Consider the following 18,573-nt stretch of genomic DNA (forward strand, 5'->3'; position numbering starts at 1 on the left):
AGCAAAAAAAAATTTGGACCTCCGATTTGTCTGAAAATTGGTATATAGCTTCTGCGCGACGTAAAAATAAGATATTTAAGGTCAAAAATCTTCTTATTTTTTTCTCAAAATGTTATTTTATGCGATTTTACATTGATTTGGTGTTTATTTATACAAATTTGCATTTTCTATCGTAAAGTATCAGTGGAAATCATAATATTTTAATAGAATGGACTCAAAAATGTCATTATATGGCATTATAACAAGTTATTTTGATTCAAAACAAGCTATTGATCAAATTTTATAGTGTAGAAAACGTTAAAATACCGTTTTTACATTTTTCTCCATTCCCAAAATACATCATAATCAATTTGGCTGAAGATTTGCCCACAGATAGACAAAACATAGGACTTTAAGTGGTGAGAAGGATTTGAATTATATTATCATACCAAAAAAGTTACATGCAATATTATTGTCAAAAATATAGGCGTCTACTGTAAGTACAAATTAACTCGAAAATATCGACCTCACGACAAAAATTGTTAAAAAAAAAATTGTAATAATTGTAAATACGATTTATTTGGAACAATTTCAGTTCCTACCATTTTTGTCGAAAAGTTAAAAATGGCGGAGATATTGAGCAAAACAGGTTCTCCTTTAAAATCAAGATGGAGGCTAACGTAACGGAGGAATTCATTCGTGATTTTAAATTTAGGCTACTATTGACTTCCCTAAAGATCAGAAAAATAAAATTTTGGGCAGCTCTGCATTCAAGGTCAAATGCTATCCCGACTGGACTAATATATACTTTTGAGTCTGATATTACTGCATGTAACTTTTTTGGTATTGTAATATAATTCAAATCCTTCTAACCACTTAAAGTCCTATCTTTTGGCTATCTGTGGGCAAATTTTCAGCCAAATCGATGATGATGTACTTTGGGAATGGAGGAAAATGTAAAAAACGGTATTTTAACGTTTTTTACACTACCTACAAAATTTGATCAAAAACTTGTTTTGATTCAAAATAACTTGTTATAATGCCATATAATGACATTTTTGAGTCCTTTCTATTAAAATATTATGTTTTTCATTGATACTTTACGACAGAAAATGCAAATTTGTTTAAATGAACACCAAATCACTGTAAAATCGCGTAAAATAACATTTTGAGAAAAAAAGAAGAAGATTTTTTGACCTTAAATATCTTATTTTTACGTCCCGCAGAAGCTATATACCAATTTTCAGACAAATCGGAGATCCAAAATTTTTTGCCTGAGTGATTTGACATGGAATGTACCGTTTAAAATAAAACATTTCTTTTATGTTGAAAAAAAAATGGAATTGTTCATGGAATTAACTTAAAAATTATTAGTGATACAAAAAATATTAAAGAGTAATAAAATGTACGTTTTGCTTTCCTGAATATTTTTCCTTTTTTGTTTTCTTGTTATACTAAAATTGATTATGCTATGGCTGTTCAAAATTTGCCTAAACTCGTGATTAGTTACTCGTTCAAGCCATATTAACCACAGTTTTTTCAAAAATAAGCACTTTGAACGGATGAAACTTACAGATCATATAAATACATAAGCAAATTAACTTACGAAGTGGTAATGATAAAATTTATTTGTGTTGCTAATTAGGGGGTGATTTTCGCGATTTTTCTTACCAAAAAATAAAAGGGACCAACAATATTTTAAGCGTAACTCACTTACTTTTATTGTTACAAGTTTTTTTTTCAAAAACAAAAATAATCCTTTTTTTAAACACTTCAAAAAACTTGAAATGAATTTCCCCAAAAAGTGCTCTGTTTTTGGGTTATTTCACATTGAAATATTCGATTTGGAATTTGATGAAGAAGAACCTACTTTCCATTAGCTACAACTCTGCTTCTGCTGGGTCTATAGACCTCAAGCATACATCTTTTTTTCAGTTTTTTATTAGCTATATTTTTATTAAGAATATTTTTTTCGCTGAAATACTTACTTTTTGAGTTATCTCCGAAAAACCGTCCACAAACATGTTTTTTTCTGTTAAAAATGAACATATTCACTTGCAAATAACTCGAAAAGTATTGACTTAGGGAAAAAACTCTATAGAACAAAAGTTGCTTAGAATTTTTGTAAAATGGTCTACAGATTTAACATAAGAACAAAAGAATTCAATATGACAATTTCATCTCAAAAAACTAAAACAATAGTAATCAGTAAAGAACCAATCAGATGTAAAGTAGAAATTGATGGTAGCAGTATTGAACAAGTAATGGAAGGAAAATACCTTGGAATTACATTGTCAAGTTACGGAGACCTGGACAAAGCAGTGAGAAATCAAGTACAAAAAGCAAATAGAGTGGCAGGATGCCTTAATAACACTATATGGCAAAACCGACATATTAACACTGAGATGAAGTCAAGAATTTATAAAGCCAGTGTAAGGGTAACAACAGAACAAGTGGGTCGCGGTGGAGGTGGAGGTGGAGGTCGCGGTCGATGTCGATATCCATGTAACACAAACACATTGTAGTGAATGCAAGAGAACAGAGCAGGTAAGTCGCGGTGGAGGTTTAGCGCGATGCCATCCAGGAGGTTTACATCGATGCTTTTGAAAATAAAATAAGTTTGTTTTACATGGATGTCTACTGCGCGGCCTACAAGGATGCTTCCCTGTGATTGGTCCGTTCGAAGCCAAGTTGTAATTACCTGCACTATCTGAGTTGATCCTTTTTATATAATCCTTTATTTGTATTCAGTCTATTTTTGAATTTCTAAAGTATTTAAATTCAGTAAATTTTTTGAAATATGAAGGAGGATCTGATTATTTACAACTGACATTTCATTACTATCATCACTTGACTGACACAACATCGCAAAAGCACAGTCTTTTTGTCATTCAAATTTCATTAAACTACTTCACTTGATAGTGGTTCTAGCTCGACTGACAGCGCAGGTGACCTCCTTGCTATGTGTTGTCGACATCGACCGAGACTTAACTAGTGGCACCCACCGCGACCTACACCTCCACCTCGACCTACTTGTTCTGTTCTTACCCTAAAACTAACAATTACATATGCATCAGAAACAATACCCGATACAGCCACAACACAAAGACTACCTGAAACGGCGGAGATAATAGTACTGAGAAGAATTACAAGAAATACGCTGTGACAATGTAATGTACAGTGTAAAAACGAATGGACTCTAAATTTTCAAAACCACCGCAGATTTTCAAATACCTTACAAACTTTTCTAAAAACTTTAAGACAAAATTTTGAAACAAGTGTTATTGACAGTGGTAATATGAAAAAAGTCTACAAATACATAAGGTCCTCATTGACGTCTAAAGTTTCCATTCCTCTACTTCAAAAACCTAATCAGACTTTATGCTCTTCTGACAAAGATTCTTCTGAAACTCTATCTTTAGCATTTTCACAGGTTTTTACTAAAGAATCGAATGATGGTAATCTACCTCCTATTAGGTGTAACCGTGTCGGTGCATCCTTACGGCAAGTCGAATTTACAGTGGATCATGTCAAACAACACTTAATGAAACTTCGCACATCCGCTTCACCTGGTTTAGATGGTTTAACACCAAAACTATTAAAAAGATGCGCAGATACACTTGCAATACCTTTAACGTTAATTATGCAGACTTCTTTTATCCAGAATTCCTTACCCCCTAATTGGAAATTAGCATCGGTCACTCCTATTTTTAAAAAAGGTAACAAACTCGATCCCAACAATTATCGTCCGATTAGCTTACTACCAGTAGTTAGCAAAGTCATGGAAGCCATTATTTCCGAGGAGATGACTAAATTCCTTCTCCAAGAAAATGTTATTCCAACACAACAACATGGATTTGTTTCTGGTCGCTCTACTCTAACCAATCTCCTACATTGTGTTAACGACTGGACGTCATCTATTAACAGTTCACAGCCGGTCGACGTTGTTTATCTAGATTTCTCTAAAGCCTTTGACCGTGTTCCTAAGCGCAGACTTCTACATAAGCTAGAACATTTCGGAGTTCGCGGTACTTTATTATGTTGGATTGATGATTTCCTGACAGATCGACATTACAAAGTTAGAGTTGGCGAATTTTTCTCACAGGACAGGTTAGTGGAAAGTGGAGTGCCGCAGGGTTCTGTCCTTGGACCTCTGCTTTTTACGGTTTATACCAGCGATGTTCCTTCCTATGTTTCAAGTAAAATATCGTTATATGCTGATGACACAAAAATATATGCCAATCCTATCACAAACCAGTTAGCCCTCCAAAGAGACTTGGACTCTATTTTTACTTGGTGTTCCCAGTGGTTACTACCCTTAAACACAGAAAAATGTGTAGTGCTTAGAATTGGTAAAAACAATCCACTTGTGCCGTACTTCGTTAACGGACAACCATTAGATTCAGTGTTCTCGTATAACGACCTCGGTGTTATTGTAAACAGCAGCCTAACGTGGTCCGACCATATTCAGTCTATTTGTAAACGTGCGAACTCGAGACTATATCTTATTCGGAGGTGTTTTTCGAGAGCTTCAATGCAGTCATTCTATAAACTTTACACTATTTACATAAGACCGATTCTTGAATATGCTGGCCCAACGTGGTATCCTGATTTGGTTCGAGACAAAATTTTGTTGGAAAACGTCCAAAGAAAAGCCACTCGAATTCCATTGGGACTGAGAAGACCTTCCTATGAAGAAAGGCTCAGTATGGCCCACCTAACTTCTTTTGGACTTCGCCGACAACGCGGCGACTTAATAACCACATTTAAAATATTAAAATTTAATTTCGGAAACATCGACGAAATCTTTACAATCAATCAAGATGAACGCCTTAGAGGTCACCAATTTAAACTGAAAAAAGAGAACTTTTCTACGAGACCAAGACAGAATTTTTTACCAAATAGAGTTTTCGATATTTGGAATAACCTGGATGATAACATTGTCTCAGCCCCCTCTACCAACACATTTAAAAACAGACTTGACAGTTTTCTATTATAGTTAAAATATTTTTTTATGTAAACCCAAATTGTATCTTTTTTTTGTTGTTGTTGTTTTTTTTTTATTGTATTTACTAGTAGGTTACTTATGAAATTTCTTTGTTTTTGGGCATAATAGGGACTTGTCCCTCTGCCCTTGTTTATGTATAATAATAATAATAATAATAATAATAATAATAATAATAATAACCTGTGGGAGTTTTTTGTCAGTTCTTCTATCAGGCGCGGCCCCCTGCGAATGGGGGATACTTTCTGGGTATTCGTAGCGCCAGTACCCAGAGAGTAGCAGGGATACTTGCCGTGGAACAAAAACTGACACCTGGCAGTAGGTATAAAATGCACACCCATTGATATGGAGAATTATGGTTTATGTTTAGGATCGCTGCCTGGGGATCGCCAGGGCACGTCTGGAGCCGGCGCTGGACGTGACAGCATGCGGGACGTCGGTGGCAGGGTGTTGAGGAGGCGGGCCCCTGTCACACAAACAGCTACAGCCCAACAACAAGAACAACAACCACAAGCGAGCCAAACAACAGCAAGAGCTCCACTCGCTGAAGGTGCTGCGCTGGAACATCAGCCGGCGCTCACTCAAGCGGGACGACCGAGGCAGCGCATGAAATGGACTGTGTCCATCAACGAAAGCATTTTGCGCTTCTATTATAAGGTGACCAACCTCGGTCAAGAAACGATCGGCTACAGACAACAGCTGTATGCCGAATTTTGCAGGGAGTACCCAGATATTCAAGTATCGGAGCAAAGAGTATCAGATCAATACCGGGTAATCATAAGAAACAACCTTATCCCAGAGACTAGACGCAATACGATCAAAAGCGAAGTCGAACGGGAGATTAATAACCAAGAGCTAGTTTTAGATCAAGTCCCTAATGAAATCCTTGATGAGCAGATTCCTGAGATTCCCATACCAGAAACTCAACCTGACAATACACAGCAGGAAAACAACGAGTTGCGCGATAGTCTAGAAAGCGAAATGGCTCGTGCCGTACAAGAGTTTAATGGAACAAATCCACTTAGCAGACCACCGCTACCACGAATAAACTCTTGTAAGAAACTAGGTGCGCTGTTACAAATTGTGAATACTGAAGTCCTACCCAATTATGTCGTAGAAGCCCACACATTGGAGTATCTGCATATGCTAATCTACTGTGCAGCAACAGCAATTGCCAATGTAATGGGCGTTAAGATCAGAACACGTCGGGGTACTAATAACGGAAGGACTGGTAACAGAATTGCACCCTGGGAAAAAAGACTTCTCGGAAAAATTGAATTACTGCGTAGGGATATTGGTCAAGTCACAGAATATATAAGAGGTGTAACAAGTAGAAAAGTCATTAAGAGAGCTGAAGAAATAATGCGGAGCACTGCAAGACACTCGAGATACGATCCAGAAAATAACACAGCTCAACAGTGTTTGGATACATTAAAACAAAAACTCTCCGTCTATTCAGGACGATTAAGAAGGTATAAAGTTAGTAACAACCGAAAATGTGACAATGCACTTTTTGAGAACTCTGAGAAGGCGTTTTACCGAAAACTCAATTCAACCGTAGAAAGTGTCGACAAGTCTTACCCAAGCCAAGAAGAAATTCATGAGTTTTGGGGAAATCAACTTTCCACGCCAGCTGCTCTTAACAGCAATGCTGGCTGGATAGAAGATACGACGCACAACTGTCACCACTACGTCACTGCTAACTACGAACCATTCACGACTGAAGAAGTCTCAAATGTCATCAAAGAGCTTCATAACTGGAAATCTCCTGGACCAGACAGAGTTCAGAACTTTTGGCTTAAAAAGTTTTGGAGTATTCATGAGTGCTTATCAACATTAATTAATCATGTTATTTCTAATCCGCAGGAATTACCATCATTTCTAACTCAGGGAACTACTTATTTAATACCCAAGGATCAAAATAACACCCAAGATCCATCCAAGTACCGTCCAATTACTTGTCTTCCAACTTTGTATAAATTGGTCACATCCTGTGTAACCCGGCGTATCTACCAACACTGTGCTCTAAACAATATCATAGAGCCTCAACAGAAAGGATGCGCTAAGGGTTCCATGGGTTGCAAAGAACAGCTTATCATCGACTCAGTCATTTCTAACCAGGCATTCACTAAAAAAAGGAACCTTTTTACTGCTTTTATTGACTATAAAAAGGCCTTTGATTCAGTACCGCATGAATGGCTAATAGATATATTGAAAATATACAAAGTCGATGATAACATAGTGACCTTTTTAAGGCATATAATGAGAGATTGGAAGACTAAAATTCACCTCCAAATACCTGGTGAAAACAATATCGAAACCGAAAATATCGCAATCAACCGGGGTCTGTTTCAAGGAGACTCGTTGAGTCCACTGTGGTTCTGTTTAGCTTTGAACCCCCTTTCCCAACTATTAAACTCCACTGACTCAGGTTTTAGCATTAAAAACAATAATACTGTAGTAGCGAAGCTCAATCATCTGTTGTATATGGATGATTTGAAATTAATGGCTTCCACTCGAGAACACCTAGAAGAGATGCTAAAAACTGTAGAAACATTCTCTAATGATATTAGTATGCAGTTCGGTCTAGACAAGTGCCGTGTTTTGAATATAGTCAGAGGAAAGGTACAGCCCGGTGGATTCGATATGCAAAATGGCCAGAACATCGAGGCCATGGGCGATAACGATATGTACAAATATCTTGGAGTAAAGCAGGCGCGGAAAATTGACCATAAGCAAATGAAAACTGAGATAACAACTGAGTTTATAAGAAGGGTAAAACAACTGCTTCGTTCACAGCTTAACAGTAAAAATTTGTTTAAGGCACTGAACACCTACGCTTGTTCCGCGCTTAGCTATTCATTTGGTATTGTTAAGTGGACAAAAACGGATATAGAAAATCTTCAGCGAAAAGTACGAACACACCTCACAAAGGCACAAAAACACCACCCTAAAAGTGCAGTAGAACGAACGACATTACCCCGGTATTTAGGAGGAAGAGGACTTATGGATATAGGTGAGCAATTAGATAAACAGATTGCTAATTTAAGAACTTATTTTCAGATGCAGGCTGAGACATCTACTCTACACCGCGCAATCTGCGCAGTAGATGACACAACACCGATCAAACTGAGGGAACCAGAAATGCGCATAAACCACCTTACTAAGGACGAAAAACTGCGCACCTGGATGGGTAAACCTCTGCACGGGCGACATCCCAATGAGGTTAGCCAAGACTATGTCGACAATACAGCGTCGAACTATTGGTTGACATCAGGAAAGATGTTCCCTGAAACGGAGGGTTCATTACTGGCCATCCAGGATCAGGTTATACCAACCAGAAATTACCTGAAATATATCGTCAAAGACCCTCAGGTTCAAAACGACAGATGCCGATATGGATGTCAAGCCCAAGAAACCATCCAACATATTACAGGGGGCTGCCAGGCATTTGCTGCAACTGAATACAAGGAACGGCATGACGCAGTGGGAAAAATCCTTCATCAAGAGATAGCTAATAAGCTGGGACTTCTCCAAACGGACTATCTCCCATATTATCAATACGTTCCTGAGAGTATGCTTGAGGATGGCAACTACAAGCTATACTGGGACCGCAGTGTGCTCACAGACCAAACAGTGGCACATAATAGACCAGATCTCGTACTAGTTAATAAATTAACAAGACAAACAACACTAATTGATGTGGCGATACCTAACAACAATAATCTACGTAGTAAATTTACTGAAAAGATCGCCAAGTATAGAGATCTGGAAATTCAAATACGGAGACAATGGAGAATGCAAAGTACCCAGACGATACCTATTGTTATGTCTACTACTGGAGTCATTCCGAAGACCCTCCTCGAAAGCATAAAAAAGCTGGGTCTCAATGAACATATTTATAAGACCATGCAGAAAGCTGTACTACTTGCGACGGCCAGAAGTGTAAGAAAATTTTTGGGAGATACACCTGCATTCCAAGTCACCTAGGGCTCGATAACACGGAAAGAGTCCCACCAGAGCTCAATCCTTTTGATACCGTAGGTATCTGGGATGAGTCAATTTTCCCCTCAGAGGGAGTGTGAGCCGTATGGCTAAATCTGGATAATAATAATAATAAATAGAAAAAAGAATGGAATAACCACATAACCAGAATGGGGGAGACACGTGTGGTCAAAATAGCACAAGATAAATCACCAATCGGTAGAAGACGTATCGGCCGACCGCGCAAAAGATGGAGTGACAACCTTCCACAGAGGTACCAATCCGCCAATGAACAAGCAGAATTGCTTATAAAGAGAAAGAAGAAGAAAAAAGCTTTTAGTTATCCATGTCTATCTGTACGTCCGTACAAAAATGTGGTATCAATGGTGAGGAATTTGACCTCAAACTTCCGGTTTCAGAGTTGTAACCGAAAGTACTGTCTTAAAGTCACCGAAATAGTACAAACGATAATTATATAAAAAGTATCCAAATCTAAGTTGTTATATTACCATACAATTAGATCCAGATAAAGAGATAAAATATACAGGGTGTCCAGAAACTCTACCGACAAACGAAGACAGAAGATTCTTCAGATAATTTTAAGACAATTTAACCCAATTCGCTTAGTCCGAAAATGCTTCCTAAGGGAGATAGAGCTCTTTGAAGATGGCGTCTTGTAATAAGTTTTTCTTAAATACCTCCAGAACGCCTCTATTTAGAAAAACAAAAATTGGTACGCTTATTTATCTTCTAGAGATAACTCTATTACATTGATTGCGAATTTCTAGTACCGATCATAGGCGTCCGTTTTGGGTAGGGCAACGGTTATTTTATCGCCCAACTTTTTTGTCTTTACTTTTTAAGCATTTTTGACTCTGAATTATTAAATTGTAAGGTATTCTAGTACTAAAAGGTACTCTTGCTTTAAGTCGGTAGAGTACACGGTTTTCAAGAAAAATCGATTTGAAAATTTTTCGTTTTTTTAATCTAAAAAAAATTTTCAAAAAAAAAAAACTATTTAGAAAGACGAAAACGGGTACATTTATTTATATTCCAGAGATAAATCGATTTCATTAATTGCGAATTTCTAGTACCGGTCATAGGCGTCCGTTTTGGGTAGGTCAACAGTTATTTTATTGCATACCTTTTTTGTCTTTAATTTTTAAGCATTTTTGGCACTAGAATATTCAATTATAAGGTATTCGAGTACTAAACGTTACTCTTGCTTCAAGTTGGTAAAATACATCGTTTCTTTTTGAAAATTTTTTTCAATTTTTTTTCAAATTTCCAGAACGAAAAACTTTCAAATCGATTTTTCTAGAAAACGGTGCGTCCTACCGACTTAAAACAAGAGTACCTTTTAGTACTAGAATACCTCACGATTTAACAATCCAGTATCAAAAATGCTTAAAAGTTAAAGACAAAAAAGTTATGCGATAAAATACCCGTTGCCCTACCCAAAACGGACGTCTATGACCAATACTAGAAATTCGCAATGGATGAAATCGATTCGTTTCTGGAAAATAAATACGCATACCAATTTTCGTTTTTCTAAATAGAAGCGTTCTGGAGGTATTTAAGAAAAACTAATTACATGACGCCATCTTCAAAGAGCTCTAGCTCCCTTAGGAAGCATTTTCGGACTAGGTGAATTGGGTTAAATTATCTTTAAATTTTCCGGGGAATCTCCTGTCTTCGTTTGTCGGTAGAGTTTCTGGACACCCTGTATAACTGAGATTGTGCAGCTCTTTTTGAAAATATGGTCACTCTTCGTGATTTCAAAAATAATATTGTTTACTTGTGTTTTTAAACATAGAAAATCGTCATTTTTCGATTTTTTTTTCAGTTTTAAATTGTTATAACTCGGAAACGATTAACTCTAGAGAAAAATTACAAAAGACCTTTTTTGTTCCCAATGATCCAAATAACCTAAAATAATCTCTACCCGAGCCAAAAAAATTGATTTTCATAATTTGTAATTCTTTTTTATAAATTTAGCCATAACTCCGAAGTTATCCGAAATTTAGGTATAGGAAATATAACATAAAAAATAATCACTATTTCTTAAGGACGTCAAAACGCAAAAAAGTATTCAGGGTGTTCTATTTGAAATAAGAAAGTTCTTTATATTTCCAGAAAAACGGAAGATTTGACAACAATGTAATTACCACTATAATATCCTTACGCATTAGCAGATCCTTACCCACCAAAATTTATAAAAATCGTTTTAGCGGTTTTCGAGAAATTATCGTGTTTCCATACTTTCTCGCTACCCTGTAGAACGGCTAAGCAGACAAATGAAGCAGTTGTCAAAAGAGCAGAAGATACAAAATAACACATCCATGATATTTATAATGTGGGGAAAATAGTGTAATATTCTTTGACTAATTGTGATAAGTAAAATCAAAAGACGCAGAGGAAGTGGTAGAAAACAAGGCTCATAGTTGAATAATGTTAGAGAATGAATTGGGATACGTAGAGTAGAACAACGTTTTGTCTGCAAAATATACACAAAAAGTTGTCTGCATAATATACATAAAATCAAAATGTTTGAAAATCTTAGTTCAATAACACAGGCCTAACAAAAAAAAATTATTAATCGTTTCTTACAAATGTATGTAAATCCTACGTATTTTTTGGCGCTAAAAAAGAATCTGAAATTAGATTTTACATACTTATCACCCATAGTTTTCCCACAATATGACACTGGTTAATTATACATTATAATAATTTGAAAAAGACAAAATACCGAAATACATTAAAATGATACATTATTAGAATAAAACCTTTTATCTAATTCTTATCTTGTAATCGGATAGGTATGTGCAATCATTTCAGGATCCAATACTTTTATATTTTCTTTCTTTTTTATGTAAAACTTCTGAAGTAGCTTTTTCTCCTATGCGAGGCACTCTGTTGTTCCCGATGATGAAGTGACCAACAGTAATCACCCATCACATTGGTGTTCCAACGTCTCTGGTAAAGTTTCTCCATCATCTTGATATCCTTGGAATCGATCGCCTTGTTCTTCATTGACGTCACCCAGATTTTCAGGAAAAAAGTAAAGATGGTTATGCAAAAGGTGGATTTTGAGGCTGATTTGACATCCCAAATCTTAAATCTTATTTAATAATATGTTAAAAAACTTATCTAATAAATTAGCTAATATAAGGTCGTAGTTAGGGTCTTTCACATTACCTAAAAACTTGGTTACAACTTTTTTGAATGCAATACAAGCTTCTTTTTCCTTAGTAGTCATCTTGCTTTCAAAGGTAATTATGCAATTTTAAATGTTAAATTGTGAAAGAATGGGGGTGATACAGAATTTTTAGTATGCTTTTCGGATTCAGCACACTAAAATACATAAGATAGAGGTAATCTTTTCAAAAAAGTTTTTTCATAGTTGGCCTGTGTAATTTACTCTTACTTGATTTATTATTCCACTTCAATTTAGGTGTGGTGTGTATTTGTTTCAGGTTAGGGTATTCCTTTTATCCACGGGGTTTTCCCTTACGTTCGGATCAATAATGGCGAAAACTTACCGAGTCCACAGACTTTTTACTTTTCTCGAATCTGGTTTGCTCAGAGATAAACTGTTAAAAGACAAACAACTTATTGCTCTCATCTTCGTGCCAATCATATTCGATGGTTTTATTTTGACATTATGGCTCACGATAGATCCTTTGAGAAGAGATGTTTATAATCTAACTAAGGAGATATCATTTGGAGAAAAAGGAGTCGACTATCAACCTCAGGTAAGTAGTTTCACATTCGTTGAGTAGAAGAGATATGACTAGACTTGGGCAAATATGCAAATTGCATATTTTGCATATTATGCATAAAAATGCAAAAATATCAAATTTTACATATTTTTCTAAAAGTGTGCATAAAGTGCATATAATTTGATATTTTGGTCGTAACTATATATTTTTATATTCAAACTTACAGATAGCATGCAAATGCCAATATTTAATTTTGTTTTTTAATCACTTGGTATTCAAATTCTTGGTATCCGAATATATTACTTAACTAATAAAAGACAGCGGCTTATAGGTTTGTCACGTTTTGTCCTGGAATTAAGGGTTTGTGTCTGCCAGTTTATGTCTCTAGGTAAAAATTTTTTTCTGCAGCCGTCCCGAAAATAAAACTTTCGGTATGATTTATTAAATCGAAAGTACCATTTTACACAACTTATACCGAAAGTAACTACTTTCGAGACTAATTTTTTCACTTTCGGGACGCTTTTTTACTTTCGGGACCATTTTGGGTAGCTAGGTAACGGCTTTGTCAATAACATCAACTTTGTATTTTATTATGACAACGCTTTTCATTTAAGATTCGTGTGTGTTTTCGCTCAGTTTTTCGTTTTTCAATTCCCAGAAATGGAAATCATTAGTCAAAGTGAAGCCGAAATGATTCCAGATGAAATTAGGGAAACTGCTAAAGCCGCTATTTATGAATAATTGTTATAATTGTGTTACTAATATTTATAAGTAGATTTTTCTAATGTTGAATTCACGGGAGTAACTTTAAAGTGTTTAATAAAAGTTCATAAGTAAAGTTTATCCATATATCCTTTTTAACATACAAAACGGCTGCAGAAAAAATATTGTACGTAACACGATCAAGTGATTTTACGAGACTCGCGGGATTCCAGGACTCACCTACGGCTCGCCCTGGAAACTTCCTACTCGTTTCGTAAAATATCACTTTCCGAACTTGTTACGTAAATTACTATTATTTTGACGGTCGGTTTCACTTGGTTTCACTTTTGTTGTAAAATTGAAGGCATGATCAACGTGTATTTGTAATTGAATAATTATTGTGCTTTGAAAATACCGAAAATAAGTAATCTTTCAACTTGTATAAAACCTTGCAAAGAGCTATCTATGGATATGGATAAAGTTTATTTCTCATGTTGTGGCAAAACCGTAAGTACGTACGTAATATTTTTTATTATTTTTTAAAAATTTACACGGTGATACAAACAAAGATTTTAAAATTGGAGATTATGTTTAATAAAAGTACCGACACAAAACTTTTTCTTCCTGCAGCTGTGCCTAATAATAAATTATTGCCTATTTTATCTGATGCCGCACGATATATGGTAAAAGCAGGACAAAATTTAAAAATATTTTATCCAAAACTAATACATGTCACTTGTTTAGAGCATAGAATAAACAGAGTTGCAGAGGAAATAAAAAAAAATTCCACTAGTTAACAGTTTAGTAGCAAGCTTAAAAAAGGTATTCCTGAAATCACCTGTAAGAATACAATGTTACAAAGGTATGCTTCCTGCTGCTGTTCCACTGCCACCGCAACCCATTTTAACACGATGGGGAACATGGTTGGAAGCAGCTAATTTCTATGCTGATCATTTGGTTGTGTTAAAAAAAATAATTAACCTTTTAACGGATTATAGTTGCCAATCTTTATTGGAAGCTAAGCAACCCTTTTAAAATAACATCCTTCAACAGCAACTGCCTTCATAAAATCAAATTATAGTTTTGTTCAGAAAACTATAACCCAATTAGAATCCTCCAAACTATCATTGTTAGAGAGTACAGTTTTAATTTGAGTCATTGTGTCAAAACGTTAAAGGTACATTGGAAAAGAAATTTTTCAAAAATTTAAAGCAACCATGGAAAAAACAGTGGTTACCAGGTTCTTTCTGAAGTGGTTTAAGTACTAGCTGGGACATTTTCCGAACCACTTAATTTAGAACCATCTATTATAGTGAATTTAAAAAATGCCCTAATTACATCAGTTGATGTGGAAAGAAGTTTTTCTATTTGCAAATATATGTATCCAGATAGAAGCCATAAGTTTTTATTAGAAAATTTTGAACAGCATTTGATAATTTATTTTTACCACAATTCGAAATAATATTTATATGTTAAAATAATTGTATATAAACTTGTAATATTGTAAATATTTTTGTAAATAAAAAGATATTGTAAATATTCTTGGTTAGGTATATTAAATGCATATTTTCTAGATAAATATGCATATTTCTGCATAAAATACTGCATATGTATGAGCATATTTCATACTTTTTTATTTGCATATTTGCCTAAGTCTAGACATGACGTTTGACTGGAATATTCGGATCTTTGTCTTTGTAGTATACTGGCCAGACTTCCAAACAGGGTTGAGCATGAGCATGCTGAATCTGAATGCTTTTTCGATTTTGGTATACTCATACGAATATCGTCTTCTGCGCCTGCGCTTTCTCTTATGACACTTTCAAGATACGTAAAATTTTCCACATTTTCAATCCTCATGTTGTTAATAGTAAATAGTATGTTGCTTCTTGCACTTATTCTCATAGATTTGGTTTTACTAATATGGATTGTCAAACCTATTTTAGTGGTTCCAATGGAAAGTATTTCCAATTGGTCAGACACATTTTGGGACCTTTGTCCTAATAGACAGATATCGTTGGCTATTCCAGATCGCTTAGGCGTGTAGTTAACGTCCATTGCATCTCTCCTGTGTTGGGGTCTAGTTTGGAGAGAAGATACTCTACAGCTATGTTAAAAAGAAACGAAGAAATCACGCATCCCTGCCTTACTCCAGTAAGCAGATCAAATAATATATGGTATAATAGAAAAATAAATGGTATAATCGGATTTAAATTTGATATGGGCTAAATGGTGGCCAATATAATTTCTAGATTGAATCTCATCAAAGTAAGCATTCACTATTCTACCGAGATGACGACCTGCGTCATGGTGCATTAACACGAATTTGTTATCCAATATGGCTGGCAAATGGCAAAACATGATCTTATAAAATATTTTTAATGTACATATCAGCTTCTATTTAACCAATCACTTCCACATGTTAGGTATCTCCTTTCCAAGAAACACCACTCCAAATTAGCACTCATCATAATATGGAAGCAAGATTTACAAAACTTCGTCTACAGAAGAGTTGGCGAACAGTATGTCAGTTGTAACCTCATACAGAGCATTAGTTTTGGTGGTGGCGGCATAGGGCTACGGAGCAGTATCTATTGTTTTGAAAGGACATACCGAACACATGGAGGTGATTAGGGGAAGGCCAACTGATATGTACTTTGAAAACATTTAAGTCGCTAGCAGATTGAAGACTTACTTGATGAGATTCAATTTCAAAATTATACTGGCCAGCATAAGTCCAGATCAGATTTAAATCCGATTATAGCATTTATATGATACTTTACAACAGCGCATTCGGAAAAGAAATCCTATTGCTATAATACAGGGTGGCTAAGAATAACAGCCCAAACAAATTTCATTACACATGCATATTATGCAATATTTTTGTCCGTGAGTACATACACATTTTTTTTAGGTTGAGATGTGTAATTCTCACAATATCACCGGCTGGTACATGGCACTTTTAGGCTACAAGACAATGTTCATCCTCATGGGCACCTACATGGCGTGGAAGACAAGACACATCAAAATCCCAATCCTAAACGACTCGCAGTATATAGGCATCTGCATATACATAACAGTTTTTAGTACCATTATTGTCATTGTCTCCAGTTTTGTATCAAACCAAAACATCATACTCACTTATATTATACAATCCGTCAGTATTTTAACCGCTACCACTGTTATTATGTTCTTAATGTTTTTACCCATCATCAAATCTGTTTTCGGCAAGCTGGATAATACAGATCCTATAATGCAGAGCATGGGACTAACCAGCGTGAGCAACACACGAAGATTTATTTTCAACGACAGTAAAGAAGTGTTAAATAGACTTGAAATTCAAAACAAGGTTCATAGATGTCGCTTGATGAAACTCGATAGTGAGATTCTATATTTAGAGAATGTCTTAAGGAGTTCAGATAAGCTTTAGAAGCAACTGGACTTGTTTTAGAAACTTTTTAATCATGGGATAAAAATATTCAGAAGACACCATACAACGCTGTAACTCTGAGCACCAGGTGCTCTTTGAGGTCGATTTTGATGGCGTATTCGTGTTTAGCAACCCCAAAAACACCCCAAGAAATCTGCTTGCATCAATTTAGTGCCGAAAATTCTCGAAACTCCAGAAGATGACGTGCCATGGCAGTGGATTCTATAGAATAGAATAGAAATATGCTTTATTGTCATGAAAAATTGTACAATTTTACCGACAAAGCTTACAAAAAGTCAAGAAAACAAAACAATAACAATTCAATTTACTACAATTACATAAATCGTCAGTATAAATTAAAGAAATAATAATAATGAAGTTAAACAGTTAATCAATTGCAAAATTTAAAAATTTAAATAAATTGCAAATTGCATATAATTATAATTGCATATAATTGATAGTCTACCTATAGTCCAGAAAGCCACTGCGCATCCGCTAGGAAAAATATTCTAATTCGGATTTTTTGCACAATCTTAATCAAAAAGGACCCCTTTTAACAAATTTGCATGTTGCCAGGACCAAAAGTTGGTCAAAAAATTTTTAAACGTTTTTTGTTTTTGTTTTTATCCTAAAATTATTTTTTTTGCATGGAACAATTTTTTTTAGGTTTTTTGGATCATTCCAAACAGAAAAGGTCTTTAGTGACTTTCCTCTAAAGTTGATAGTTTTTTCAAAAACCCATTTTTTTTAATTGCCAATCAAGCGTGCACGACACTATTTTCCACCATTGCATGTGTATACAGTATGGTGCAAATGAAAGGAATATATTCGTTATTTCGTAAACCGGTGACTTAAAGGAAAAATCCCAAAACAGGTCGGTTTTTATTTTCAAGTTATGATATTGTGGCATATATAGTATACTAGTGACGTCATCCATCTGGGCGTGATGACGTAATCGATGATTTTTTTAAATGAGAATACGGGTCGTGTGCTGGCTCGTTTGAAAGGTTCTTCAATTCTCTATTCAGTAATATAAACATGTTATATAATTATGTATACAGGGTGCCAAAAAATTTTTATTAAATTAAATAATTTGGCAAATTGATAAAAAAAATTAAATTATTGGACACCCTGTGTAAATAATTATGTAAATGTTTATATTACTAAATAGAGAATTGAAGAACCTTTCAAATGAGCTAGTACACGACCCCTATTCTCATTTAAAAAAATCATCGATTACGTCATCACGCCCAGATGGATGACGTCACTAGTATACCATATATGTCACAATATCATAACTTAAAAATAAAAATCGACCTGTTTCGGGATTTTTCCTTAAAGTCGCCGGTTTACGAAATAACGAATTTATTCCTTTCATTTGCACCTGCATACACATGCAACGGTGGAAAATAGTGTCGCGTACGCTTGAGTGGCAATTAAAAAACAAAGGGGTTTTTGATATTGTATTGCAAAAAACTCTTCGGGATTTCATCAATCGATGTTTAAAAAATATCTACTTACCTTGGTAACATTCAAATTTTCAGTTTTTCACATAGCTTTTGAGGGTTAAAAATGGCCGATTTCGCAATTTTTTAATTTTTAATCGATTATATGTCAAAAACTATCAACTTTAGAGAAAAGTCACTAAATACATTTTCTGTTTGGAATGATCCAAAATACCTAAAAAAATTTTGTTCCATGCAAAAAAAAATAATTTTAGGAAAAAAACCAAAAAAAACGTTTAAAAAATT

The 18,573-nt window shown here is 35.0% G+C and overlaps 1 protein-coding gene across 1 annotated transcript in view; it reads left to right on the top strand.

Moving 5' to 3' along the window:
• The window catches only part of LOC114329765 (gamma-aminobutyric acid type B receptor subunit 2), a 41,462-nt gene extending 24,038 nt beyond the window's left edge, over positions 1–17,424 (top strand). Inside the window, exons 9-10 of the mRNA XM_050641198.1 lie at positions 12,445–12,723; positions 16,307–17,424. Coding sequence (XP_050497155.1) covers positions 12,445–12,723; positions 16,307–16,822 — 795 coding nt within the window. The 3' untranslated portion in view covers positions 16,823–17,424. The remainder of the gene's footprint in view (positions 1–12,444; positions 12,724–16,306) is intronic.
• The last annotated feature ends 1,149 nt before the right edge of the window (positions 17,425–18,573 follow it).

This window comes from Diabrotica virgifera, chromosome 1 (genome assembly GCF_917563875.1).
Source record: "Diabrotica virgifera virgifera chromosome 1, PGI_DIABVI_V3a".
Classification (NCBI taxonomy): domain Eukaryota; kingdom Metazoa; phylum Arthropoda; class Insecta; order Coleoptera; family Chrysomelidae; genus Diabrotica; species Diabrotica virgifera.